This window comes from Elgaria multicarinata, chromosome 3, assembly GCF_023053635.1.
Source record: "Elgaria multicarinata webbii isolate HBS135686 ecotype San Diego chromosome 3, rElgMul1.1.pri, whole genome shotgun sequence".
In the NCBI taxonomy this organism is placed as follows: Eukaryota; Metazoa; Chordata; class Lepidosauria; order Squamata; family Anguidae; genus Elgaria; species Elgaria multicarinata.
Genome location: NC_086173.1, coordinates 169,344,506 through 169,356,328, shown reverse-complemented (window position 1 = coordinate 169,356,328; position 11,823 = coordinate 169,344,506). Strand labels below are relative to the sequence as shown.

Genomic DNA, 11,823 nt, shown 5'->3' with positions numbered 1-11,823 from the left:
TACAGCCTATGAATGGGTTTGTGAAGTTCTGGGGAAGGAGGGGATCCTTCTTCAACCGGTGGCAGAGTGTGTTCACAGCGGAAGATGCTGGATATCAGGGAATGCCTGGGAGGTTCTGTCTTTCCTCCTGGTTGGTTTTCAGAGGTTGTTCAAGAGCTTTGCTTATGCCATGGTGGAACTCTTAGCCCCAGAGGACACATCCTTAGATAAAGAAATAAATTAATGCATTCCGTGGCTTGGACTATAGATAATCTTTACAAGGAGGACTAAAATGCAAACCGGGAAATGCTGCCTTTTGCCTTGACCTGACCCATTTCTCTCCTTCCCTCTCTGGGTTCCTTCCTTCTGTTCCAGCTGCAGGGGAAGTTGGCCAAGATGTTCACAGATTTCCCTGAGGCAAAGAAGGCTCCGCTTGACAGAGGGACCTTGGAAGAGGGTGACTTAAGACCCTCCTCACTGGGTAAGGATCCACATATTGCCCCATGGCCTCCCTCCCGCAATTATGCATGAGGTGCATGAGCTGCTTTAATGTTCTCCTCGAGCCTGATTTTGCAGAAGAAGAGGGACTCTTTTTCTCTAGATAGTCAAAAAGGAAATATTGTTTAGTAATGGGGACAAACATTGATAGCAGTAAAACAATGAAAATAGACATGCTTACGAATGATAACTTACCTTCTCACCTTCTTTGCCTTCCTCTCAGGGAGCAGAAAGACCCACAGAGAGAGTGAATTGATCCTGGGAGATCCTTCTAGGCCTCCTTCACTTGGTGGTGGAGTGGAAGCGGTTTCTGCGCAGCCTGGGCAGGTACGGGAGTTCTGGGGGCCTCTGTCCCCTGCACATCTCTTTAATGCTGGAAGAACCTGCTCCTTTAGCCTTTGCTTGTCTCCAAGATGGCTGCTAGGAAGGCCTTGAATGTCACTCATGAAGCTCTGGCATTGAGAAGGAGGACCTCACCATCCTTGCCTTCATGGATTGCTACATAATGCGTAAAAAGAATGACATTTCTTCTGATGCTGCTTTCAGGGTCTGGTGACCTTTGAGGAGGTGGCCGTGCATTTCTCGGCGGAGGAGTGGGCTCTGCTGGATCCAGGCCAGAGGACTCTGCACAAGGAAGTCATGGAGGAGAATCATGGGATCCTGTCCTCTCTGGGTAAGGAATGGGACCCCTCTGGGTAGGGCTCCCTCGTTGCCTTCCTGACAGATCCTGGAAGGTGGAATTTCAGCTCTTCTTTCTTTGTGTCAGTGCTTAATTCAAAATCAATAAACCACCCTTGAGAAGTGGCTGTTCTTAGAAACCTCCAGGGTGGAGAACCCACAACCTCTAAAGTCAATTTCAAGCCCTCTCGATCAAGTTAGAGAAGCTCCACCATGAAAGCAAACATTTTCCTAATGACAGCATGATCCATGATGTGATGAGCACCTGATCAAGTCCTGTAACCTGCACAAGGGAGGAGGATCAAATGTGACCATCTGGCAATGGAGACGAATGAATGCAGATGGTTTTCTCTTGCTTGCTGGGGGAGTTTCCTGCACTGTCCTTCCAGGGCCTTGGACTGAAGGCAATGGAACAATTGGTTTGATGGCTAAAAGACAAGGAGGAAAGCACTCTGGAGACTTGACAGAACATTTTTAGAAGGCCATTTATAGATTTACTAGCAAAAAAGCCCGTCATACGACAGGTGTAGAGGAGCAGTCTGGTGAGGAGGTTTGTGGGTTTTGGCCCCTCTGCTAAGCCGGAAGCTCCTGGCAGTTCGCTTTCTTCGGAACTTGGCACTTCCATAGAAGGCCCTGTGAGCTCAGAATTTTTAAATATGCAAATAGGAGAGAATGCAGAGGCAGCGGTTTGGCCTGTAAGTGCAAATAGCAGAGAACATGAATGAATGAATGAATTTTATTTACGGTCACAAGACCAGCAAAACAACACAACAATATAAGCACATATAATATTCCCAAACCAACAGAATAAAATCAGACTATGAATAAAACAATATATGGTAACAATTAATCAGTTAAAATATGTCCCACATATTTTAATAGATTAAAACATTGTCACAATCAGATGATATCATCCCACGCTGACAAGCAATTGCCGCAGCACAAAATTTAGCCACCTTGGAGGTTATTTGAGAGTTCTGATCAGCCAAAAGATAGTCTGTATAGAACACATCAGATTTCCCAGGTATTCCTTGTAAAATAGGAGTGATGAAAGTATGCCGAAAGTCACAATAAAAGGAGCAGTACAACAATACATGATCCACAGTTTCTATCATGTCAGCTTTACAGGGGCATAGGCGCTTAGAATATGGAATATTATTAAATTTACCCTCCAAAACTGCAGAGGGAAGCACATTAAATTTAGCCTGCGTGAAGGCTTTCCTGTATTTTGGAATAGTTAAAGAAGTTAAATATATTGCAGGAAGGAGAGCCTTCCCCCGATCTCTAAATTCAGGATATGGGGTTGCTGCTCTTATATGATCTTGTAACTCAATATCACTAATACGCTGATATATATCCTCCTTGGCTTCTGAAAGGCCTAATGTCAAAATGGCATTTCGCGAGAAACCCAAAATGCACAATTTTTCGTTCACAGCCTTTTTCCATTTAGACTGGACAGAGAACATGCAATTTTTAATTTTTGTGAACCGCCCAGAGAGCTCCGGCTATTGGGCGGTATAAAAATGTAATAAATAAATAAATAAATAAATAAAATTGGCGTACTTGTTGGCGATGTCATTGTGACATCACCAACCGGTAGTCCAATGCACTGCCTCTGCCTTCTCTCCTATTTGCATAAGTGGCTTGGAGGAGGCCTCTGGGCTTTTATATATATTGATTCCGTGGCAGTGATGGCTGCCAACCCATCTTGCTTTGCTGCCATGACTGCATCTGGATAATGTTGAAGACCTGACAGATATTATCATAATGTTATCCATGCAGGAAGCAACGGAGAGCAGAATTCGGCATATTATCAGAATCTTGCTCGGGACAGTTTGCTTTCCATTTTGAGATACGACTAGACAGCAGGACAGACTTCATTTTGAAATTTCAGTCTGTTAAAAACAATACTACAACCCAGTGAGATGGTCTTGTTTCTCACTCCATCTTAACCCACTTCCTTTCTCAGAATTTCCTTACTGGTGTAGCCATGACGGAGGGTTTCCAAAGCAACTGAGACATTGGAAAGAACCCTGATGGTCCAATTCCCCTTGTCCAGTTCCCAGTTAAATAATCAGCTAGGACAAAAGGGCAGATTTTGTGCATTTTGTATTTCATGTTCATTCATTGTTTGAGGTCCTTTGTAAGAGTTATTCTATATAAATGAAAGCGCTGAATGTCACTCTAATTCTGATCTATTGATCACTGGCGGATATTTAATATATTTGGAAGGAAGTTCCTCTCCAACCAAATATTTTTTTATTGATTTGGTTTGTTCCCTAATTTCAGGAAGATATTATTATCATTATATTTATTATTTCTTGCAGGTGATTTCAGGGAGAGCAACTCACAAGTTAAGCGATATCAAATAATTTATACAGGGGAGAAGCCCTATGAATGCCTAGAGTGCGGAAAGAGCGTCAGTCACAGCAGCAACCCTAATCAACATCAAATAATTCACACAGGGGAGAAGGCCTATGAATGCCTGGAGTGCGGAATGAGCTTCAGTCAGAGCAGTGACCTTAATCAACATCAAAGAATTCACACAGGGGAGAAGGCCTATGAATGCCTGGAGTGCGGAATGAGATTCAGTCAGAGCTGCGACCTTAAGTATCATCAAAGAATTCACACAGAGGAGAAGCCCTATGAATGCCTGGATTGTCGAAAGAGGTTCAAGCAGAGCAGTGAACTTAATCAACATCAAAGAATTCACACAGGGGAGAAACCCTATGAATGCCTGGAGTGTGGAAAGAGATTCAGTCAGAGCTGCGACCTTAATAAACATCAAAGAATTCATACAGGGGAGAAGCCCTATGAATGCCTGGAGTGCGGAAAGAGGTTCAGTCGGAGACACAACCTTAAGTATCATCAAAGCATTCACACAGGGGAGAAGCCCTATGAATGCCTGGAGTGCGGAAAGAAATTCAGTCTCACCAGCACCCTTAATCAACATCAAAAAAATCACACAGGGGAGAAGCCCTATGAATGCCTGGAGTGCGGAAAGAGATTCGTTCTGAGCAGCCAACTTAATCAACATCAAAGAAATCATACAGGGGAGAAGCCCTATGAATGCCCAAAGTGCGGAAAGAGATTCAGTCGGCTCGGCAACCTTAATCAACATCAAATAATTCATACAGGGGAGAAGCCCTATGAATGCCAAGATTGCGGAAAGAGGTTCAGTCTGAGTAGTCATCTTAAGTCGCATCAACTAATTCACACGGGCGAGAAGCCCTATGAATGCCGGGAGTGTGGAAAGAGCTTCAATCACAGCAGCAACCTTAATCATCATCAACTAATTCACACGGGCGAAAAGCCCTATGAATGCCTGGAGTGCGGAAAGAGATTCAATCACAGCGGCAGCCTTAATATACATCAAAGTATTCACACAGGGGAGAAGCCCTATGAATGTCTGGAGTGCGGAAAGAGCTTCAGTCACAGCAGCAACCTTAATAAACATCAAAGCACTCACACAGGGGAGAAGGCCTATGAATGCCTGGAGTGCGGAATGAGCTTCAGTCAGAGCAGTGACCTTAATCAACATCAAAGAATTCACACAGGGGAGAAGGCCTATGAATGCCTGGAGTGCGGAATGAGCTTCAGTCAGAGCACTGACCTTAATCAACATCAAAGAATTCACACAGGGGAGAAGCCCTATGAATGCCTGGAGTGCGGAAAGAGATTCATTGGGAACAACGACCTTAATAAACATCGAAGAATTCACACAGGGGAGAAGCCCTATGAATGCCTGGAGTGCGGAAAGAGGTTCAGTCGGAGACACTACCTTAAGTATCATCGAAGAATTCACACAGGGGAGAAGCCCTATGAATGCCTGGAGTGTCGAAAGAGGTTCAAGCAGAGCAGTGAACTTAATCAACATCAAAGAATTCACACAGGGGAGAAACCCTATGAATGCCTGGAGTGTGGAAAGAGATTCAGTCAGAGCTGCGACCTTAATCAACATCAAAGAATTCACACAGGGGAGAAGCCCTATGAATGCCTGGAGTGCGGAAAGAGGTTCAGTCGGAGACACAACCTTAAGTATCATCAAAGCATTCACACAGGGGAGAAGCCCTATGAATGCCTGGAGTGCGGAAAGAAATTCAGTCTCACCAGCACCCTTAATCAACATCAAAGAATTCACACAGGGGAGAAGCCCTATGAATGCCTGGAGTGTGGAAAGAGATTCAGTCAGAGCAGCCAACTTAATCAACATCAAAGAAATCATACAGGGGAGAAGCCCTATGAATGCCCGAAGTGTGGAAAGAGATTCAGTCGGCTCGGCAACCTTAATCAACATCAAATAATTCATACAGGGGAGAAGCCCTATGAATGCCTGGAGTGTGGAAAGAGGTTCGGTCAGAGCAATGACCTTAATCAACATCAAAGAATTCACACAGGGGAGAAGCCCTATGAATGCCTGGAGTGTGGAAAGAGGTTCAGTCACAGCGGCAGTCGTAATAAACATCAAAGAATCCACACAGGGGAGAAGCCCTATGAATGCCTGGAGTGTGGAAAGAGGTTCAGTCAGAGCGGTCATCTTAAGACGCATCGAATAATTCACATGGGCGAGAAGCCCTATGAAACCTGAATTCTTAACTAAAAAGCCTTAACCAGCAGGGTTTTAGGTGTCTTGTGAACAGGCCCAAAAAGTGTCTTGCCGTTTTCGATGCATAAATGTGGTCCTCATTGAATTGTAGCATCTGAAACAGGCATAAGTGATCCACTCTGGGGGGCGCGGGAAACAGACCTCGGAATCCACACAGAAAAAGAAATGTGGAGTGCTTTGCAGGATAAGTATCCGCTTAAAACAATCTCAATTTAAAATAGGGAGGTAATGGTAAAACTGACCCACAGATGGTAACTCACACCAAGGAAATGATCAGTGGTGAGTTCTGGGGCATCCCCTGAGTGTTAGGAGGTGACCTTCATGCATTTACTCCTTTTAAATTGTAGGTTTTAACTTGATTAAGGTTTTAATTTGTTTTTAGCTGTGTATATTGTTTTATGTTTTTGGATTTTATCTGTACGCTGCCCTGAGATCAAAGTGATGGAGGGCGGGATACAGATGTTTTAAATAAATAAATAAATTTGTTGTGGGCATGCCCTAAGGTAAATCGATTTAGGAAATCCATGTTTTAAGAGATTAGCCTGGTTAAGTATATATTTTATTTATTTATTTATGGCATTTGTATTCCTCCCCATAGCTGAAGCTCTCTAGGCAGTTCACATAAGATAGTAAAACACTGGAAGAATGAGGAAAGCCTTTATACTGAAAGGTGGTATCTGAGAGTGTAGCGGAGCGCACTCCTTAAGGAATTGATGCAAAATTTAAGGATAGCCCAAGGACAATCACAGACAAGTTTGAAGGAGCACGGATGAAATGTATTGAATTTGTCAATAATGGGCCTGTTCAGACAACACGCTAAGCCATGGTTATCCCTTTTGCAGCAAATGGTTAGTCAGCGTGTTTAAACCGTGGTTATTCAGCCCACGTAATGGGTCACACGACCTGCTAAGTCTTGATTCACGCAATACGCAATGCCATAATTTTTAGCTCAAAGTGCTTAACCGCTGAACAGGGTTACCGTAGATCATGGGCGCAGGCCTCCGTCGGCATATACCGGTCTCTGGAGAGCCTAGATCAAAGGAAACGAGGCTCTCTTTCAACATGTCTGAATTGAAATTTGGGGTGTCAATTGGCGAGCGAAGAATTGGGAATTGTAAGTAATGAATTAAGGTGTATTAAAGAAGTACATGATCAATTAATATTTTAATACCGAGCAGGAATTGAACTGTTAGTAGATTTAGATATTGTTTGATCTATGCAACCAAAAAATAAAAAATCCAAAAATCCGGAAAGGGTTTCAGTTGAAGTGTGGGCCTTAAAAAACATCACAGGATGCACACTGGCGAGAAGCCCTATCAATGCTCAGAGTGGGGGGAAAGCTTCAGTCAATGCAATACATCTGAAAAACCTAAAATGCGGAAAGGGGTTTCAGTAAGGGAGGATGTGGCGTTATAGGCCTGTGAGCCAATTTCCCTGCTTTTGGGAGTTTGGTTGAAAACTGTAGAGCCTTTAACGTTGTTTTGTAAACAGTAGGTTTTTTGTTTATTGAATTCAGATATTGTTTGATCTATGTAACCAAAAAATAAAAAGAGAAAAAATGTGGAAAGGGTTTCAGTTGAAGTATGAACCTTAAAAAAACATCACAGGATGCACACTGGCGAGAAGCCCTATCAATGCTCAGAGTGGGGGGAAAGCTTCAGTCAACGCAATACATCTGAAAAACCAAAAATGCGGAAAGGGTTTCAGTAAGGGAGGATCTCCTGAAAGTTTCCTTCCCCCATGAAAGAGGCTTTCATTTTTCTGCCTCATTCTCTGGGCAGCTCATGATCCATTAAATAGGGTGACCATACGGTAAAATCTTTCAGTACAGCAGAGCAATTCGTTTTAAAAGAGTCGGTTCCAGAAGAATGAATACATTTATAGTACAATATTTGACCCATCAAACCTTAATGATCCATTGAAAATTCAAATTAGCATCAAGTGCTCAAAATGTGGCAGAAAAGTTCCTGGACCCAGCACCTTCCAAAACTGTTTGAGTAATCCTGGCTTCGGCCTTTGCCTGGGCATCTGGGAGGAATAAATTTTGCCTTTCAATGTGAGTCCCCAGTGCTGTGAGGATCGTTCCATGATTACAGCTACCTTTTTCTTCAAACCCAGGTGAGGCAGTGGCTGTTCTGAACCAGTGCCTGGGCACGGTAATGGACTGGATGAGGGCTAACAAACTGAGACTCAATCCAGACAAGACGGAGGTACTGTTAGCGAGTGGTTCATCTGTCTGGCGAGGTGATGTTTGCCCTGTCCTGGACGGGGTTGCACTCCCCCTGAAGGGTCGGGTCCGTAGTTTGGGTGTGCTCTTGGATCCAGAACTATCACTTGAGGCACAGGTGAACTCAGTGGCAAAGAGTGCATTTTATCAGCTTAGGCTGATCTACCAACTGCGTCCTTATCTGGACGGAGATAGCCTAGCCACAGTGATCCATGCTCTGATAACCTCTCGTTTGGATTACTGCAATGCGTTATACGTGGGGCTGCCTTTGAAAACGGTCCGGAAGCTTCAGCTGGTACAAAACAGGGCAGCCCGTTTACTAACAGGGACTGGCTGGCGAGATCACATTACGCCAGTCCTTTTACAACTTCATTGGCTGCCAGTCCAGGTCCGGGCCCGATTCAAAGTGCTGGTATTGACATTCAAAGCCCTAAATGGTTTGGGGCCAGGTTATCAGAAGGAACGCCTCCTCCCATATGTACTTGCCCAAGATTTAGATATTGTTTGATCTATGCAACCAAAAAATCCTCAGGGGTCCTTCTCCGTTAGCCCCTGCCAAAGGAAGTGAGGCAGGTGGCTACTAGGAGGAGGGCCTTCTCTGCTGTGGCACTCTGGCTGTGGAATGAGCTCCCCAGAGAGGTCCGCCTGGCGCCTACACTGTACTCTTTTCATCGCCAGTTGAAAATCTTTTTCTTCTTTCAGTATTTTAACACTTAATTTTAATTTTACTGTTCTAAATCTGTATTTTAATCTTATATCAATTTCTGCTGTGTGGATTTATCCTGGTTGTGCTTTTTATACTGTATTTTGTATTGCTGTTTTTAGACTGTTGGTTGTTTTATTGTGGTTTTAATTTTTGTGAACCACCCAGAGAACTTTGGCTATTGGGCGGTATAAAAATGTAATAAATAAATAAATACAGCTACCTGATCGAGGCAATTTTGAAAGCCAATGTGCCTCCCGATTAGAGATTAATCTTCTCATTGGACCAGCGAAGAGCTGTTTGGCGCCTTAAAGATTAACTAATATAGGGTGACCAAATGGAAAGGAGGACAGGGCTCTTGTATCTTTAAAAGTTGAATAGAAAAGGAAATTTCAGCTGGTGTCATTTGTATATATGGAGAACCGGGTAAAATTCTTCATCACAACGTTTAAAGCTGCAGGAGCTATACTAGAGTGACCAGATTTAAAAGAGGGCAGGGCTCCTGCAGCTTTAACTGTTGTGATGAAGAGGAAATTTCACCAGGTTCCCCATATATACAAATGACAGCTGCTGAAATTCCCTTTTCAATACAACTATTAAAGATACAGGAGCCCTGTCCTCCTTTTCATAGGGTCACTCTGTTTTATACATCATCATCATCATTATTATTAATAATAATAATATTTACTGCATTTATATCCCACCTTTATTCCTCCAAGGAACCCAAGGCAGCATACATAATCCTCCTCTGCATTTTATCCCCACAACAACCACCCTGTGAGGAAGGTCGGGCTGAGAGTCTGTGACTGGCTCAAAGTCACCTGCAGCTTTAACTGTTGTGATGCATTATATACATATAATATATGCATTTATACTGTATATATGCATATACTGTATATACAGTATATATATACAATATTATATATATTATATATTGCATTATATACAGGTTCCCCATGTATACAAATGACACCTGCTGAAATTCCCTTTTCAATACAACTTTCGTGATACAGGAGCCCAGTCCTCCTTTCCATAGGGTCACCCTAACTAATTTGGGGAGTCAATTGGCCAGCGAGAAGTTAGGAATTGTAAGCAATGAATTAAGGTGTATTAAAGAAGTGAAGGACCAAGTAATACTTTTAAGACTGAGCAGAAATTGAAATGTTAGTAAGTTTACATATTGTTTGATCTATGCAACCATAAATAAAAGAGAAAAATTGTGCACATTTTTTGGACACGTTTTCTTTATTTCAATTGAAGTATGACCCTGAATGAGGGAGTAACCCTCTGCGGCTCTCTAGTGTTGCCTCCATCCAAGGGTTAAAGAGAGCGAGTGGGCTGGGTCCTAGAGAGGCCCTTTGACGAGCCAAGGCTGTTGGAATGCGCTCACTTCCGCCTCCCCCCCACCCTTGGGAAATCAACCTGGGAGGTTTGCAGGGTGTTTGCAGCCTCAGCCTCTCTTCCCCTGCAGAGGAGCAGGTGGGTGCAAGATGCAAGGGGGTCCCGGGGAGGGGAGGGGGGGTGGAAAGACCAAAATGCAGGCGATTGCAAAATGCAAGGGGGGAGAGGGTGGAAAGAGCAAAATGCAGGCGATTGCAAAATGCAAGGGAGTCCCGGGGGGTGGAAAAGGAGCCCCCCAAGGCAGGAGCAGAGAAGGACGGGGTGGGTGGGAAGAGAGAGACAGAGCCCCATGCCTCCCAAGATGACTAACCCACTTGGGGTCCCTCCAGGAGACCCAAGCCTTAGAATCATAGAATAGCAGAGTTGGAAGGGGCCTACAAGGCCATCGAGTCCAACCCCCTGCTGAGCGCAAGAATCCACCCTAAAGCATCCCTGACTGGTGGTTGTCCAGCTGCCTCTTGAAGGCCTTGCACCATCTTCCCTCCCCATAAATAGGGGATCCTGGAATGGGCTGGGAGGGACAGAAGTGGAAATGCCAACTGGTTGATGCTTTCACAGGGTTTGTCCTTGGGACGCAGAGTGTCATTGCCACATGACCACACCACGTACCTCTGCCTGGCTCAAGTCAGTCCCAGGCCCAGTAGTGACACAGTGTCTGCTTTCACAATGCCTGAGTCTGGCATCTCGATGGAATCTTTATTGCTAAAAGCGACAAGCTGTCACAATTTGACATCATAAAAACAAGTAAAGAGATAAGCTAAGCTAAATGCGTTAAAAATGGATGATTTTAAAGTAAAATAAAAGTAATGAACACAAATGGAATAGCGATATAAAAATCATATTAGCGTACGTTAACTCACGAGTTGGGAAACTGTTCATATACAAGAATGAAATCTTCAGCTTGGGAGTCTTGCTCTCAACTTAGTTAATAATAATGAATAATAATAATAATAATAATAATAATAATAATAATAATAAATTTCTTACCCGCCTCTCCCTTTGGATCGAGGCAGGGAACAACATTAGAACAGGAATCAATACATCTTAAAAAATCTTGATTTTACATTGATCTGGATAGGCCTGCTGGAAAAGGCTAGTCTTTAAAGACTAGAAGCTAAGGTGAATGTTGCAACCAGATCAGTAATAAATAAATCATTGCCATCCAGCAATATACAGATTTGCTCAAGGGAAGATGCGAACTACAAGTTCAATCGCAGTTTTTAAAGCTCTGCTAAAAACTTTTCTTAAGCTTTTAAAACTTGATTTTGATCTTTCTTTTATACTGTTAGTTTTAAAACTAAATTGTCTACCCTGTGCCTGTTTGGTGCATTCTCTTCCCCTTCTTATTGTTTTATTATGATTCTATTATTATGATTCTAAATATATAAATAAATAAATAAATAAATAACGAAGAATGTAATCTAGAATTTTTGTCTATGGGCTGTATATACATATATGGGATGTACCCTATTTCTTCAATTCTAAGAAGCACTTTTTTCCCCATCATCTCTAAAAATGGGGTGCGTCTTAGAATCGCGGATGTGTCTTAGGGTTTTTTTTTCTATTGGTGGTACTGAAATTAGTGTGCATCTTACAATCGATGGCATCTTACAATCGAAGAAATTGTAAACTCGTTTAGCTTCTGCGGAGATGGGGTGCTTAATTTCAAGATCCATTCCAATTTAGTTTTGAAATTAAAAGTGGCTGAGGTCATTTTATTGGCCTTTTTAA

The 11,823-nt window shown here is 43.0% G+C and overlaps 4 protein-coding genes across 4 annotated transcripts in view; 1 reads left to right on the top strand and 3 right to left on the bottom strand.

The window, feature by feature from the left end:
* LOC134396268 (uncharacterized) overlaps window positions 1-11,823 on the bottom strand; it is an 853,762-nt gene that overhangs the window by 606,382 nt on the left and 235,557 nt on the right. The gene's annotated exons all lie outside the window — the stretch shown is intronic.
* Window positions 1-11,823, bottom strand: part of LOC134396322 (zinc finger protein 420-like) — a 412,724-nt gene that overhangs the window by 189,378 nt on the left and 211,523 nt on the right.
* Window positions 1-11,823, bottom strand: part of LOC134396318 (zinc finger protein 345-like) — a 334,491-nt gene that overhangs the window by 155,569 nt on the left and 167,099 nt on the right. The gene's annotated exons all lie outside the window — the stretch shown is intronic.
* The window catches only part of LOC134396288 (zinc finger protein 721-like), a 120,042-nt gene that overhangs the window by 16,428 nt on the left and 91,791 nt on the right, over window positions 1-11,823 (top strand). The window contains exons 3-6 of one of the 2 annotated variants that reach the window (XM_063122724.1): window positions 355-460; window positions 701-804; window positions 1,024-1,150; window positions 3,483-5,673. In XM_063122724.1, the coding sequence (XP_062978794.1) occupies window positions 355-460; window positions 701-804; window positions 1,024-1,150; window positions 3,483-5,673 (2,528 nt within the window). Of the gene's footprint in view, window positions 1-354; window positions 461-700; window positions 805-1,023; window positions 1,151-3,482; window positions 7,941-11,823 lie in introns of those variants that run through there. The other variant, XM_063122721.1, reaches the window with a different exon arrangement.